This window comes from Symphalangus syndactylus, chromosome 9 (assembly GCF_028878055.3).
Source record: "Symphalangus syndactylus isolate Jambi chromosome 9, NHGRI_mSymSyn1-v2.1_pri, whole genome shotgun sequence".
Taxonomy (NCBI): domain Eukaryota; kingdom Metazoa; phylum Chordata; class Mammalia; order Primates; family Hylobatidae; genus Symphalangus; species Symphalangus syndactylus.
Window position 1 is genome coordinate 80,168,870 of NC_072431.2, and position 15,200 is coordinate 80,184,069.

Consider the following 15,200-nt stretch of genomic DNA (forward strand, 5'->3'; position numbering starts at 1 on the left):
AGCAACCCATCAGAAAGAGCTCAGTCTACCTAAGTCAGAGTAATAAGGAAGTCCCATTTGCTTTAACCATGACAAGAAAAGTAGTCTGAAGTAAGCTGACGCTAACCAATCAACCTTTAAAATAATACTGTTTCCTTGTTCCCACCTTACAAAACCACTGTTCTGCCATTGCCCAGTGGGAACTCTCATTCTATTTTATAGAATGGAGGCTACTGGATTCATGAATCATGAATAAAAGCCAATTTGATCTGTAAATAATTTTGTCTTTTGACACAAGGAGAACACCACCTCCCCCCTCACCAGCTGTGTTTATGACAATGATGCCAGAAGTAGCCTCTTCACATCCCTTTATGATTCATTCAGTATGGTCAATGAAAATCTTTTACTAAAATTGTGCACTTGGTTCACCCTGGGCCCACACATCTTACTCCTCTGCTGGAGGGCTAGAACACCATCCCCTCAATCCTGGTTCTTTTTTCTTCCTTACCACTGAGTCAGGGAGCTGAGAGGTTTGGAAGTCAGTGGGAATCCACACAGAGAAAGAACTGGATTTAGATTGGGCTGTTTTCCCTCTGAGCTTTGTCCTGTCAGCTTCCCTATCTCCTCAACACCACCTGCCTCCCACACCCACCGACACACACATCTCCAGAATATAACTCTCCTGGCTGACAGGGAGGCACATTATTTAGGGCCATATTATCCCCTCTGCTCAAAAACAAATGAGCTCACTGAAGTGTACACTGGCATTTATCTGAGACCATGTTTATAAAATTCATGAATATGGAAATGGGCAGCCATCTCCAAGAATCCCTCACACCAAGAGAACTGGCACTGTCTGCTGTAGGTGAAAACCTCTTCCCTTGAAGGCTCAACAACTTCTACCCAGAAGAAGAAAGAACAGATATTCACACACACACACACACACACACACACACACACACACAGTATTTACAGGTACTGTGGTCTTGGAAGCAAAGTTTAATAATTGAATAGCTCAGGCACTAAACTCTTCCATATTATTAAAATACTATTCTAATATGTCTCATTTGTCAAAGATGGAAAAGTCTTGATATGACATAAGGGTTTCAATCCCAATAGGAGTATTAACGGTAACAATGAAAATAACATAGCAACATGGTTTCTGTTGAATGCCTGCCACATGGCAGCAACTGCTTTGATAATTTAAGAATTATATCTTATGTTGATTATAATCCTTATAATGGCTTCCTGGGTAAGAAAGGTTTATTCCTGTTTTACATTTGACGAGGAGACTAGGGTTCAGAGACGGTGCAGAAGTGAGTTACACTTTTGCCAACCAGGCCAGAAGATGAAAGCTGCTGGATTGGGAAATGCTTTTGTATCAAAAGCACAAAATGAAGTGGCTAGTGTTACTTGTTGGAAAAAAGTTAACTTTGGCAAGCATAAATATAATTCAGTATTTGGGCAATACTTGTAGGAGGGTAACAGAGTGGGTTATGTGAATTCTCCAAAATGCCATCATGAAAATTTTGATGATGAAAATCACCTAAAATTGCTAATTACCTGTCTTAGCCTGTCTAGGGCTACAAAGTACCATATGCTGAGTGGCTCATAAACAATAGAAATTTATTTCTCACAGTGGAGGCTGGAAGTCAGAGTGCCAGAATGGTCAAGTTCTGGTGAGGGCTTTTCCAGGCTGCTGTCAACGCTTTGCATCCTTAGGTGGTGGCAAGAGAGCTAGAAAGTTCTTCGGAGTCTCTTTTATTGTATTTTATTTTTTGGAGACAGAGTCTCACTCTGTCTCCCAGGCTGGAGTGCCGTGGCACGATCTCAGTTCACTGCAACCTCCACCTCCCAGGTTCAAGCAATTCTCAGGCCTCAGACTCCTAAGTAGCTGGGATTACACGTGCCCACCACCACACCTGGCTAATTTTTGTATTTTTAGTGAGACAGGGTTTTGCCATGTTGGCCAGGCTGTTCTCCAACTCCTGACTCCAGGTGATCTGCCTGCCTCGGCCTCCCAAAGTGCTGGGATTACAGGCATGAGACACTGGGCCCAGCCTCTGGAGTCTCTTCTATAAGGATACTTACTAATCTCATTCATGAAGACTCCACTCTCATGGCCTAATCACCTCACAAAGGCTCCACCCCTTAAAACCATCACATTGGGATTAGGATTTCAACATACAAATTTTGGGGGGACATAAACTTTCCATCCCTAACATTACCCAAATAGTATCTATATAGTCATTTCTAAATATACACGTATTTAGAAATTTCTAAATAGCCAGTAAACATACAACTGACTTGGCCTTGATATAACTGTTCTCATTTTCTTTTATTTTCATTCTACATGACATACTTTGGGTAATTATAAAATAATTAAAGTTAGTTGATAAAGTATGGAATTAGAATAATTTTCTATTACTATCTAAGCCATGAAATGAATTAGGAGCTGTTGTTTTCAGTGAAACGTCTTCTAGTTTTTAAAGTGCATTGTCCAATTCTTTTTTATTTTGTGAAGATTTTAAAAACTTAAAAAAAATCTTCAAATTGTTTGTGCCTTGCGTTTCTTTAAATCTTGTGTTTAAACATCATGTGCTGCTAGTTGCTAGTCATTTTCTCTATCCCCTGCACCAGACCCTCTCTTTCTCAAGAAAGGATATCCAGGGATCCGGGTCCCAGTTAGTCAAGGAGATATAAGAGGAAGGCTACGAGGCTTTCTGGGAAACATTTTCTTTTTCCAAGAGAGAAGTGTGCAGAGGGAAAAGGTCCCTTCTCAGTTTGGCTCCCTGTTTGTGTTTTAGATCTGGTCCTGTGAGGCTGCCTGGCTTGGACTGTGAGGGCATCTCTCAACAATGAGGTGACAAGCCTGGGGACGAAAATCCACAGGCGAGAAGGTGGCAGAATGGAGAGACGGTCCTTCATGACTTCTTTGAGTCACCAGGTCCAGATTTCCCGCCAACCTCCAGTCTTCTTGTTATGTGATCTGATATTATTTACTGCAGAGGCCACTGAGTGGCTGCTCTGTTACTTGTGTCTGAAAATCCAGTTCACTAAATTAATCAAAATATGGCACTCTTCTTTTGAAACCTTGCTCCAGAACAAAGTGGAAGGTAATGATGGGGTGCTTTTCAAAGTTCCAGGGAGGTGTCCCTACACAGCAGAGAGCTGTCCAGAGGAATGTAGATGTTGGCTGTGGGGAGATCTGAGCTGCCGGATTCAGTCAGAACAGGTGTCCTCTCCCTTATTTTATCTTAAACATGCATGTCATTTTTGCATGCTACTCTATGCGGTTCTTTCAGCCAGGGAACATTGCTGAGCACCCGCTGATGTGCTTTATGGAGCACAGACTGCAGGGTGCGAGAGGCGGAGGTGAGACGTGCTAGGCCTGAATTCAAGAGGGGGAGCAGCCACAGTCCCCGCGAGGCCGGGGTGGCCTGTTGTAATGACGTCTTAACCGCTGACCTAAGTGGATCTGCTCCTCTCCCGCCGCCCGCTCCCTGCCAGCAGCACAGGATGGCGGCTGGCTCTCCCGAGTGGGCGCAGGTGAGCCACGCTTCGCCCTCCCGGCTGGGCGCAGGTGAGCCACGCTTCGCTCTCCCGGGTGGGCGCAGGTGAGCCATTGTTTGCTCTCCCGGGTGGGCGTAGGAGATCCATGCTTTGCTCCCCCAGGTGAGCCGCGGCTCGCTCTCCTGGTGAGGGCAGGTGAGCCACGCTCTATGGGAATCCTTCGAATCTTCTTTCAATTTCCATCGCCTCCTTGTATTTATTTGGGAGTACTTTTAAAAATGAAGCCTCTGCACAATGATGTAATAAGCGTTTATCGAACACCACTGGTCGGAGCTGGGGCCCAGGTGGTAGTTCCCCGCCCCAGGTGGTAGTTCCCCGCCCCAGGTGCCGCGTCCACGCCCCGCGCGCCGAACGCACGCACGCACGCACGCACTCACGCACGCACGTACGGCGCGAGCCCGAGGGCAACAGCAGCGCGCAGGCGCACATCGGTCCCCGCGCTTTTCGGAGGTCGCCGGCGTCCCCGACCCGCCGCAGGTAGGACGCAGTGACGGGAGGCGTGGCAGGGGCGCTGCTGACCCCTGTGGAGCATCAGGGTTGGGGCGTAGGGGAGAGGCGGGCGGGTGCCTCTGGAATACTGGGGGGTCGCGGGGCGGGGGCTTCGCGGGAGGCCGTGGGAGGCGGGAGCCAGGCAGTGGCTGTGCCCTTTTGCTTCTGTCTTAGCGGGAGGGTGGCCGACTCGCTAGCCCAGAACCATACTCAACCAGGATTAGGAAGCTGGGGCCCGGCGTGGACGGCAGGCTCGGGGCCAGGTCTGCGGGCGGCTTCCTTTGGCAGAGCCTGTCCGGGGGCGGGGTCCCATACCGCAGGCATTTACCGGGCCCAGCGGGGCTCTGGGCGCCCACAGCGGGGGGTCATTCAGCTCCCCTGTGACCCAGACAAGCTCTTAATCTCTGCGATGAGAAAGAAGGGCTCATAACCTTTCAGGGGTCATTGTGAGGAATCTGGAAGAAGCAGTATTTTATAGAGTATTTTCTAAGTGCTGAATCCTCTGTCGATTGCTTTGCAGAATTAAAATACCTTGTCAGCTCACTGATGTTGCTGCGCTTCTTTTATAGGTGAAAACCGGCAGAAAGACATTAAGAGATTTTCCTACAGTCACTACTGGCAGATGATAGAGCCAGGATCTGAACGCAGGCAGCCTGGCTCCAGACCTTCTGCTCTTAACTCCTGTTTTGCATCAAGAATAGAATCTTATGAAAGGCCTGTACAGTGCTTGATACTGAGTAGGCACTCAGTCAGTATTTTAGTAGCTATTATTCCAAAGGATACTGTATTCTAGGTACTAAGACAATGTGAATGGAATGGAAAACAATTCCTCCCTGCAGAAGCCAACTATCTAGTTAGAAAGACAGATAATCACATTATTAAAATAATCAGAACATTGGCAAAATAAAGAAGATTGAAATGCAGTTCATATGACAGTGCTAATTAATCATACTTTTTAGATCTGGGAAAGGCCATAAAGGTTAAATTGACTTGGAAATGTAAACAAGACAATGGTTGTGTCACTGATCAGTGATGACCAGTTTTTGGTTATCCATATTTGCCATTTAAATGATTGAATTGAAAGGAAGAAGTAAGACTTGGAAAATGAATATTGAAGGAAAGGTGAAGATGGAAAGGAGAAGGGGGTTTATTCTGAGAACAGTGACTAGAACTCGGAGGTATGGTAGAAATTTCAGGATAACAGATGATAAAGTGGAATGAAGCCATGGAGAGGAAGAGAATGATAATACTAATTGTGAAAGTTTGTGTCAGGTGTTTTCCGAGTCACCTTTCTTTCAGTTTTTCATTTCCAGTATCGTATAAATGAGTTTAACATCAAAATGGTATAGTAAAAAAAAAGGATGAACTCCTTGACAGAAGAGGTCAGATCTAGTTTTGACTCTAGCTTATTTAGCTTTACAGCTTTAAATAAATTAACAGTGTCTTTAATTGAAAGCTCTGGATCTTAAGTTTTCTTATTTTTTTAAAGATTTATGAACACCTACTTACAATGTGACAAATTTCTTTGTAAGGCATTATGGGAGATAAAAGCTGCATTAAACATGGCTGTTGCACTAAAAGAACCTATTGTTTATTAAGCTGTACTTACAAGTAATTTGGAAGGCAAAATTCAAATACTTGAGCCTACAGTAGGGTTTCTTGGTTTTCATTTAATTGAAATACTGTTAGGAAACAAAAAATTTTTCATAAATTTTTCTTGTGGATAAGTAAATTCTATATATCTAACAATGTGATACATCTACAGTTCTGTTTAAATGTAACAATGTGAAGAAGCTTATGCAAATAACTTGACAGAAGAAATCTAAAGTAAAAGCATTTTACTAGTAGGCTAGCTTGTTCTCTTATTTCATTTATTGTAACAGTTTCACTTTTTAATACTTATGTGAAATTAGGAAACAGAGATATTCTAGGGCATTCTGTTTAGGGTGATGAACTTATTCATGAATAAGTTATTAAAACCATTTAAATATGCCATAGTTTAAATTTGTGATCCATGCTGTTCAATCTGTGACCTAGGATAGCAGCATCAAGGAGCATTGTGTACATGCAGAAGTGCACAGTACCTGGAGTGAAACTGCTTGTGTTCGATCACACACATAACTGGCTGTGTGATCTCAAGTAAGTTCTTTAAGTCTCTCAGCCTCAGTTTCTACATTTGTGTGATAAGGATAATGATAGTTTTCAGATTATTTTCATAGTCATTACTTGATTTGATTCTCCCAATGGTTCCTCTCACTTTGCAGATAAGAAAACTGAAGAACCAGCTGGGCACAGTGGCTCATGCCCGTAATCCCAGCACTTTGGGAGGCTGAGGTAGGTGGATTACCTGAGGTCAGGAGTTCAAGACCAGCCTGACTAACATGGTGAAACCCCATCTCTACTAAAAATATAAAAATTAGCCAGGCATGGTGGCGGGTGCCTGTAATCCCAGCTACTTGGGAAGCTGGGGCGGGAGAATCACTTGAACCCGCGAGGTGGAGGTTGCAGTGAGCTGAGATAGCGCCACTGCCCTCCAGCAGCCTGGGTGACAGAGCGAGACTGTCAAAAAAAAAAAAAAAAAAAAAAAAAAAGAGAAAACTAAAGAACCGGCAGTGATAGTAAAGAGCTCACTCAAGCTCATTCACCTAGTTTTACAGATCAGAGTTAAACCTCTTGTTTATTTTGTTTTGCTTTATATATCTATAGTTCCATTGTTTTTAAAATTTAAAATTAATTTTAAACCTTATGAATGCTTTCCCTACAGATAAAATTGTGTAACTAAAACAATTTAACTCATATAAATTATTATTTAATCAAGTCTTTAATCTTGAAGACTTCATATTGGTATGTCTTGAATACTTGAAATCTGTAGTTAACTAGATATATTTCTCTTATCACCTGTCCTTATAAATCTACATTATAAATAAAAAGTCCAGTGTCCCTTCAGATTAGCAGAAATTTTAAAACTATATTTAAAGTATTAGGTCTTTGTTTTCTTCATACTGATTTTCATTTTTATTGTTATAGAACCTCTAAAATGCAGACCTCCAGCTCTAGATCTGTGCACCTGAGTGAATGGCAGAAGAATTACTTTGCAATTACATCTGGCACATGTACAGGACGGAAGGCAGATGCATACCGTGCACAGATATTACGCATTCAGTATGCATGGGCAAACTCTGAGATTTCCCAGGTCTGTGCTACCAAACTGTTCAAAAAATATGCAGAGAAATATTCTGCAATTATTGATTCTGACAATGTTGAATCTGGCTTGAATAATTATGCAGAAAACATTTTAACTTTGGCAGGATCTCAACAAACAGATAGTGACAAGTGGCAGTCTGGATTGTCAATAAATAATGTTTTCAAAATGAGTAGTGTACAGAAGATGATGCAAGCTGGCAAAAGATTCAAAGACTGTCTGTTGGAACCTGCTCATGCGTCAGTGGTAATCCATAAGGAGGCCACTGTCTTTGATCTTCCTAAATTTAGTGTTTGTGGTAGTTCTCGAGAGAGTGACCCATTACCTAACTCAGCTCATGATCGAGATAGGACCCAAGACTTCCCAGAGAGCAATCCTTTGAAACTCCTTCAGAGTGCCCAGCCACCTGTGGTGACTAACACTGCTAAGACTTGTCCTACATTCTCAGCACCTGTAGGTGAGTCAGCTACTGCAAAATTCCATGTCACACCATTGTTTGGAAATGTCAAAAAGGAAAATCACAGCTCTCCAAAAGAAAACATAGGACTTAATATGTTCTTATCTAACCAGTCTTGTTTTCCTGCTGCCTGTGAAAATCCACAGAGGAAGTCTTTTTATGGTTCTGGCACCATTGATGCACTTTCCAATCCAATACTGAATAAGGCTTGTAGTAAAACAGAAGATAATGGCCCAAAGGAGGATAGCAGCCTGCCTACATTTAAAACTGCAAAAGAACAATTATGGGTAGATCAGCAAAAAAAGTACCACCAACCTCAACGTGCATCAGGGTCTTCATATGGTGGTGTAAAAAAGTCTCTAGGAGCTAGTAGATCCCGAGGAATACTTGGAAAGTTTGTTCCTCCTATACCCAAGCAAGATGGGGGAGAGCAGAATGGAGGAATGCAGTATAAGCCTTATGGGGCAGGACCTACAGAACCAGCACATCCAGTCGATGAGCGTCTGAAGAACTTGGAGCCAAAGATGATTGAACTTATTATGAATGAGATTATGGATCATGGACCTCCAGTAAATTGGGAAGATATTGCAGGAGTGGAATTTGCTAAAGCCACCATAAAAGAAATAGTTGTGTGGCCCATGTTGAGGCCAGACATCTTTACTGGTTTAAGGGGACCCCCTAAAGGAATTTTGCTCTTTGGTCCTCCTGGGACTGGTAAAACTCTAATTGGCAAGTGCATTGCTAGTCAGTCTGGGGCAACATTCTTTAGCATCTCTGCTTCATCCTTAACTTCTAAATGGGTAGGTGAGGGGGAGAAAATGGTCCGTGCACTGTTTGCTGTTGCAAGGTGTCAGCAACCAGCTGTGATATTTATTGATGAAATTGATTCCCTGTTATCTCAACGGGGAGATGGTGAGCATGAGTCTTCTAGAAGGATAAAAACAGAATTTTTAGTTCAATTAGATGGAGTAACAACATCTTCTGAAGATCGTATCCTAGTGGTGGGAGCAACAAATCGGCCACAAGAAATTGATGAGGCTGCCCGGAGAAGATTGGTGAAAAGGCTTTATATTCCCCTCCCAGAAGCTTCAGCCAGGAAACAGATAGTAATTAATCTAATGTCCAAAGAGCAGTGTTGTCTCGGTGAACAAGAAATTGAACAGATTGTACTGCAGTCTGATGGGTTCTCAGGAGCAGACATGACACAGCTTTGCAGAGAGGCTTCTCTTGGTCCTATTCGCAGTTTACAAACTGCTGACATTGCTACCATAACACCAGATCAAGTTCGACCCATAGCTTATATTGATTTTGAAAATGCTTTTAGAACTGTGCGACCTAGTGTTTCTCCAAAAGATTTAGAGCTTTATGAAAACTGGAACAAAACTTTTGGTTGTGGAAAGTAAATGGGATACTTGGAATCAAGGCATCTCTGTAGTACAGTCTTTTTTATTTTTTAGCATAGAAAGTTCGGGATGTGTTAATTGTGTTTTTTAGAATATATTCTGAATTCTGTACTTCAAATAATAGCACAGATTTTGCAACTGATTGACATAGTGTATGTTAATGTAAGTTTTGCTTTCCAGTGATTACCTGATATGTAAGCCTGTTTGAACAAAGTGAGAATGAACTTTTGTTTCTAAGAAGTCTTTCTTTTGAAGCTATATAACATGAAAAGTGTGCTCAAATTTTTTTTAGTTGAAGATTACAAATAAAGTTGTGTCTGATTAATATTCATCTTTTATTGAAGAAAGTGCCTTCTGATGGCCACATAATTCTTAATGTCAGCTAATATAATGGTTTACATTTGGACAAAGTATTGGTTAGTGTTATTTAAGTAGATTTAAGATCTCACTAAAAGCTAAAGTGCCAATTTTTACTTTCTTCAGCCAATTTGTTATCTCTTTTATGGTTTTTAATTTTTATCAGGACTAACATTTTCAGAAATAGCAAGGTGTGATCTAGTATTAGAGAGATATTCACAGAACTGAAAGGTTAATTAAGAATGTTGGTTATTTTCAGGGAAGTGTGTGATACTTAATATTGTATTTGACACTACAGCCTGTAATACTGCTCTCTTTCAAAAATAAGTGTTTTCAGATTTTTATAACAGACTCATTTTGTTTTATGAAACATGTTCATTACAGAAACATGAGAAAATAGAGATAAGTAAAAAGAATAAAAGTCACTGTTATCCTACCACTTTGCGGGACGCACTATTAATATTTAAGCATAGATTCTTCCAGATGTTTTGTTTTATACAGCAGTAGGGTTGTATAATGTATTCCCTCTTGTAGCCTGCTCTTTAAAGCGTATCTTCACTTTCCATGTTAACATAAATGTCCTTTTATGATTGTCTAGGATTCCATGGATGGATGGACTATAATTGAGTCATCTGGTAGAGTACATACAGGACAGGACGCTAGGTTGTTTATCTTTTGTTTATTGTAAAGGAACTCTGTGGGATGCATTTGGTGATCTTTTTTAAAAATGTATAAATTTCTTGAGTAATTCTTGGATTAAAGAATATGTACTTTTTAAAGCTTTTGCTTGCATTCTAAATTGTCCTCTTGAAAAAGTATTTCCTGTGTAAAACTCCATCTGCACTGAATCAGAGCTGTGGCAGCACTGGGCAGTAGGCAGTTTCGGTATTTGTTGGCATTCTTTTTGCGTTGATTCAGAAAACTGAAGGTACTAAAGGTAGAGCAATGAACAACACAAATATCCTTGGTCTCATGGAGGTTACATTTAGGTTCTAATGTTTTCTCTTGTGAACAGTGCAATTTGAAATGACAATTGAAACACTTGTAGTTGTTGAATTTAGACAGTTTGTGTATATATATATATAGTTTAAATTTTTATTCTTGGTTTGCCTTCTGTTTTTATGTTAAAAGATTGTTGTTGCAATTTTTAGTTTTTCCCTTTGTAATATGTGATTGTCTTTCATTAGAATTCATTTTTTGTTTTGGTTATTTTCAGACAGAGTCTCGCTGCGTTGCCTAGGCTGGAGTGCAGTGGTGTGATCTTAGCTCACTGCAACCTCTGCCTCGTAGTTTCCAGTGATTCTTATGCCTCAGTCTCCCTTGTAGCTGAGACCACAGCTCAGTGTGTGCACCACCACACCCAGCTAAGTTTTGTATTTTTAATCGAGATTGGGTTTCACCATGTTGCCCAGGCTGCTCTCGAACTCCTGGCCTCAAAACGATCCACCCACCTCAGCCTCCCTAAGTGTTGGGATTACAGGCGTGAGCCACCACACTTGGCCTTTTTTATTAGAATTTGGACGTTAAACTTCTTGTCTTCAGTTCTTAGTTATATCTTTTAACATCCTAAAACATTCCACAATATTCATTGCTGTCTTTATCCCTTTCTGTTTCTATATAAATAGCAGTATAACCTTGGTTTCTTTGGTATTGATGTCAAGGAATTCTCTAGTTTTTCTTTCTTGGTATTTAATTGCAGATCACTCCCACCTTCTTGGGTCTTACAATTACCGTAGCTATTTAGATTTATCAGCATTTGCCCTCTAGCTGTTAATATTTTATTTAGCTCTGAAATTTGGTCTTAATATTTATTATCAGTTTTTTTCAGTTACAGCTTCTGCCAGCCTTGACTTTAAGCTGCCTTGATCACCAACCACAGGGCCACGTCTTTCTGTGGAGTTTAGAAATTGTGACAAGGAGAGAAAGTCTAGTTGGTTTAGCTCATCTTGGATTAGGCAGAGCCCATGTCTCTGGTTAGCTCAAGAAGTGGCCCTTCCTGAATTAAAGTCTACTCTGTTAAATAAGAATCTAAACCTGAAAGGAATAGTCAGGATATTTTAAAGCTGGAAAGAAAATTTGAGCTGGGGAGTCATCTGTTGTTTCTATGTTATACCACAGAGGAAGCATTCTTTGTCTCAACACTTTGTGATTTTGAGTGTTTCTGAAGCAGTTGGGTAGGAAGCTTACTGAAACTTTAAGATTTCTTACTCTTGCCACATGTGATTGTCTTCATTGAATATAATCTTGGATTAAATTCTCTTGAGTGTGGCACTGCCCTGTCTTTAGCTATTGTTTCAGAAACGTGAATGCTAGCCTGATATTTAATGTCTTTAAAAATTACATTCCCTTAGTAGAAATACACATTTTACCGAACATGTCACTTGGTTATTGCTTGACAATTTTGATATGAATGTGGTAATTCTAATTTATAATTTCAGGCCTTCTTAAATCTTTTTATTACACATCTAATAATAATATATGATCCTTTTGATATGTATTCATTCTGTGGTAAATTTCTAATTTTTCTGAAATTTTAACTCATTTTCTCAATTCTAAAATATCTCTTGGGTATGCCTTTCATATTGACAAGCTGGTCTTGATGGAATCATAGTCTAAAGATCATGGGCTGTGGAGCCAAATAGACCTGTTGAATTCTGGCTCTGTCATTTACTGGTGACTGTTGGTTACTTAATTATTCAATCTCAATTCTAAAGTGAGAATAGTTTATACCTGTCTTGTTGGAGAATGAGTATTAAATAGTAAAATACAGATTTAAAAGGCCTGGTTCATGTTTTATGATTGTGCATCTTCTTTGAATCTGCCTTGATTTTGCTCTTGTTGCTGTGAAGGATCTTTTCAACTATTTTGTGTGGTTGTCCTAGCTCATTCTGCTTAGTGTTTGTGGTATTTGCATCATATTAGAGATCATATGCCATCTATCTTTAGTTTTGTGGAAAAATTCTAATTCCAAAGAAATATCTCTTAATTATGTTTCTCCTTTTTTACACTTTAGAACATTTTTAAAGGTCTGTCCCAGATTATTATTTTTCTCTACTCATGCTTATATGTTATTTATTGGTCTCCATTGTTACTCCCCAGTGTTTTTTTTAAGGGACACTTTACAGCCCACCTTTAGGGATCTGATTAAAAGAAAGGATTCTATCAAGGTCCATGGCAAAAGGACAGGTTGGATAAAGATAACATCTTTTAACTTCCTTCTTATATTCCTAGTTCTTGACCTCAGTTCGGGAGTTGGTGGTGAGGGAGCACATTTTAAACAGTTTAAGCAGGTGGAGCCACCTTGAAGGTTTGCCCCAGCAGCCTGGGTGAATGGAGGGAGTCTTGGGAGAATAGATAAGATGCAGTCCCCACTTTTAACTCTTGCCCTTAAAAATACTTTTACAACACAGTTTATAATGGAAAGAGCATTAAAATGGACATTAGAAAACTGCCAGTGATTCTAACCTTAGAGAGTTTGTACAAACTCCCTAAGATCTGTTTTTTTTAGTGATAAAAGGAAATTGTACTGGACAATCCTTAATGACACATCCAGATTTCTGTTATCACTTACCAAAAATTTACGAATTTGAGAATTGCTTACGCAGTATCAGGTGCTGGGTACTGGGAGGTACAGAACAAAGTATAGTCAGGTAAGGGCTAACTTTATTACTAATTTGGCTCATTATCAAAACAATGGGAAAACATGAAGAGAGGGCTTTATTAAGGAGTTAAGTCAGTATAATGGACCACTTAATATATAATAAACCAATTAAGAAAAGGGAAAAAGAAAAATTAGGAAGTCCACATAAGGTGGCGTTTTATAAAGGCAACATGCTGTGGTTAAGGACACTTGGGCCATTGGTGTTTTGTGACAGCTGGGCTCAGGCATCTCAACAAGCGGCGGTGTGCCTGCTGACCAACAGGGCCTGCCACGGCCAGTGAAGCCCAGCTATTAGAGCTCTCTCAATCCATTTCTGCTTAGAAATGTAGAGATGGCAGGGAAAATGTAGCTAAGTCCCAGGTTCCTTGGATGTGGCCAGGGCAAGCACTCCCATACTACAACAACCTGTGCAATCAGTGAGTCCAGAGCAGAGGCCTTGTCTCCTCCTTTGCTCACCTTCACTCACTGTCCTGGATTGTCAGGCCCCGGTTCTCATCCCCATGTGTGGTGAAGCCATGCGATCCCAGAGAGGGAGCCATCAGCACTTGGTAGTCCCATGCTTTAGTGTCAGAGTTGCACCTTACCTTTGTATCCGAGAAATGCATGCAGCTCAACTTTCCCCTAAAAGGCTTCTAGGAAAAAACTACCCCAGCATTTTTTCTGCCAGAATATATTAGCTTAATAAGAAAAGGTATAGTATCAAACTTTCCATTTAAAATAGTGGCCTAAGCCACAAATTTACCTTTCCTGCCCGTATGTGCAAAATTTTCACTGAAATGAAAAAATACACACTAAGAATAAGTCCAATGTGATATTGGAAAAGAGAGAAGGTTACCATTTTCAAATATGACAGGTGTTTCTGGAGGTCACAAGGCAAATGGTATTGGGTTGTTGGAATCCCTGAGCTAACTAATAGCTGTGAAAACGCCAGCTGAGATTGGTTATCTCAGCAGTGCCTGGGCTGTACCCCTAGCTTAGGCAGCAAAATAGTCTGTGGGCCAGTGGTCTGGTATCTGAAAGGATTGCCAAGACAAGCCTTGCAGAGCTCATGCCTCACTCTTCTTATGGAGCCACTGGGAAGTGGAGTTCCCTAAATCAGGGGGAGTCATTTACAATCGCCTGGCTTTTGTGGGCCCTGCAGCCTGAGAAGTGAGTCAGGGTGGCAGGTACTTGGTTGCCATGTTAGACAGAAGCACAAGTATTTGATGAAGCAGTGGAACTTCTTGATTTAACTAACTCCTGTCTCAGTAACTTTTTACCTACTTCCACATTTTTTTAAGGGTCAACCCCCATTTCCTGCAGTTTCTCTATATCCTTGCCACTGACACATTCAGGCTTACGCTGAGACATAGAGGAGGTCATGCTCACGCCACAGTTAACACATCTCTATCCACAGCTGGGCAATATGAAAGACAATTGCTAAGGAAGCTTTCCCCTGTCAGCATACTGATCACTTTTAAAGTATAACTTAACATTACTTCCCCTTGTAAAAATCCTGATAGATTCCCATCTAAATGAAAATAAAATCCAAATTCCTTCCTAGAGCCAAATACCATTTCTCTTCACTCTCCTTTCTTACTTTGTTTCATCCCACTGGATCTTAAGGTGCAACAAACATGTTTCTCATATAGGAAGTGTGGTAGACAATTCTGAAGATGTTCCTCCAAGAGACCCATCCCCTGCTTATTCAGTCAAATCTAGGCACTGCTGGGAAGGGACTTTGCAGAGGTAATGTGGTTACAGACCTGCAGATAGGGAGGTTATCTTGAATTATTTGTGTAGGGCCAGTCTAGTTTCGTAAGTCCTTAAAAGCAGAGAATGTTCTCTGGCTGGTTAGAGAAGAGGAGGGCTGAAGAGGCAGAAGAACGATGTGGCAGAGAGGACGTCCAAGATTCCGAGCATGAGAAGGATTTTCTCTGAAGTTGCAGCTCCGTGAAGCAGGAGCCCATGCGTAAGGGCTGGAGAGAAGTCTCTAGGAGCTGACAGGAGCCTCCAGACAATAGCCAACAAAAACCAGAGGTGTCAGTCCTACAACTGCATAGAAGGGAATTCTGCCAGCAGCCTAAATAAGCCAGGAAG

General features: G+C 41.0%; 1 protein-coding gene across 19 annotated transcripts; it reads left to right on the forward strand.

The window, feature by feature from the left end:
• The first annotated feature begins 972 nt into the window (after positions 1 to 972).
• FIGNL1 (fidgetin like 1) lies at positions 973 to 10,239 on the forward strand. Of its 19 annotated transcripts, none has more exons than XR_010113685.1 (6): positions 973 to 4,029; positions 4,611 to 5,423; positions 6,079 to 6,180; positions 6,306 to 6,375; positions 7,069 to 7,234; positions 7,350 to 10,239. XR_010113685.1 is itself a non-coding variant. In XM_055293153.2 (5 exons), exon 5 carries the CDS (start codon positions 7,079 to 7,081, stop codon positions 9,101 to 9,103), a length of 2,025 nt encoding a protein of 674 aa, XP_055149128.1. In that variant the 5' UTR covers positions 3,882 to 4,029; positions 4,611 to 4,789; positions 6,079 to 6,180; positions 6,306 to 6,375; positions 7,069 to 7,078; the 3' UTR covers positions 9,104 to 10,239. The 19 variants fall into 19 exon arrangements, 4 of the variants coding, with proteins under 4 accessions (XP_055149128.1, XP_055149127.1, XP_063465598.1 ...); XR_010113687.1 differs by having other exon boundaries at positions 4,611 to 5,219; XR_010113686.1 differs by having other exon boundaries at positions 4,611 to 4,834.
• Positions 10,240 to 15,200: the final 4,961 nt, after the last annotated feature.

What these genes read in the sequence shown, in the direction of transcription:
- FIGNL1 (XM_055293153.2), top strand. Translation starts at nt 7,079, where the DNA reads ATGCAGACCTCCAGCTCTAGATCTGTGCACCTGAGTGAATGGCAGAAG.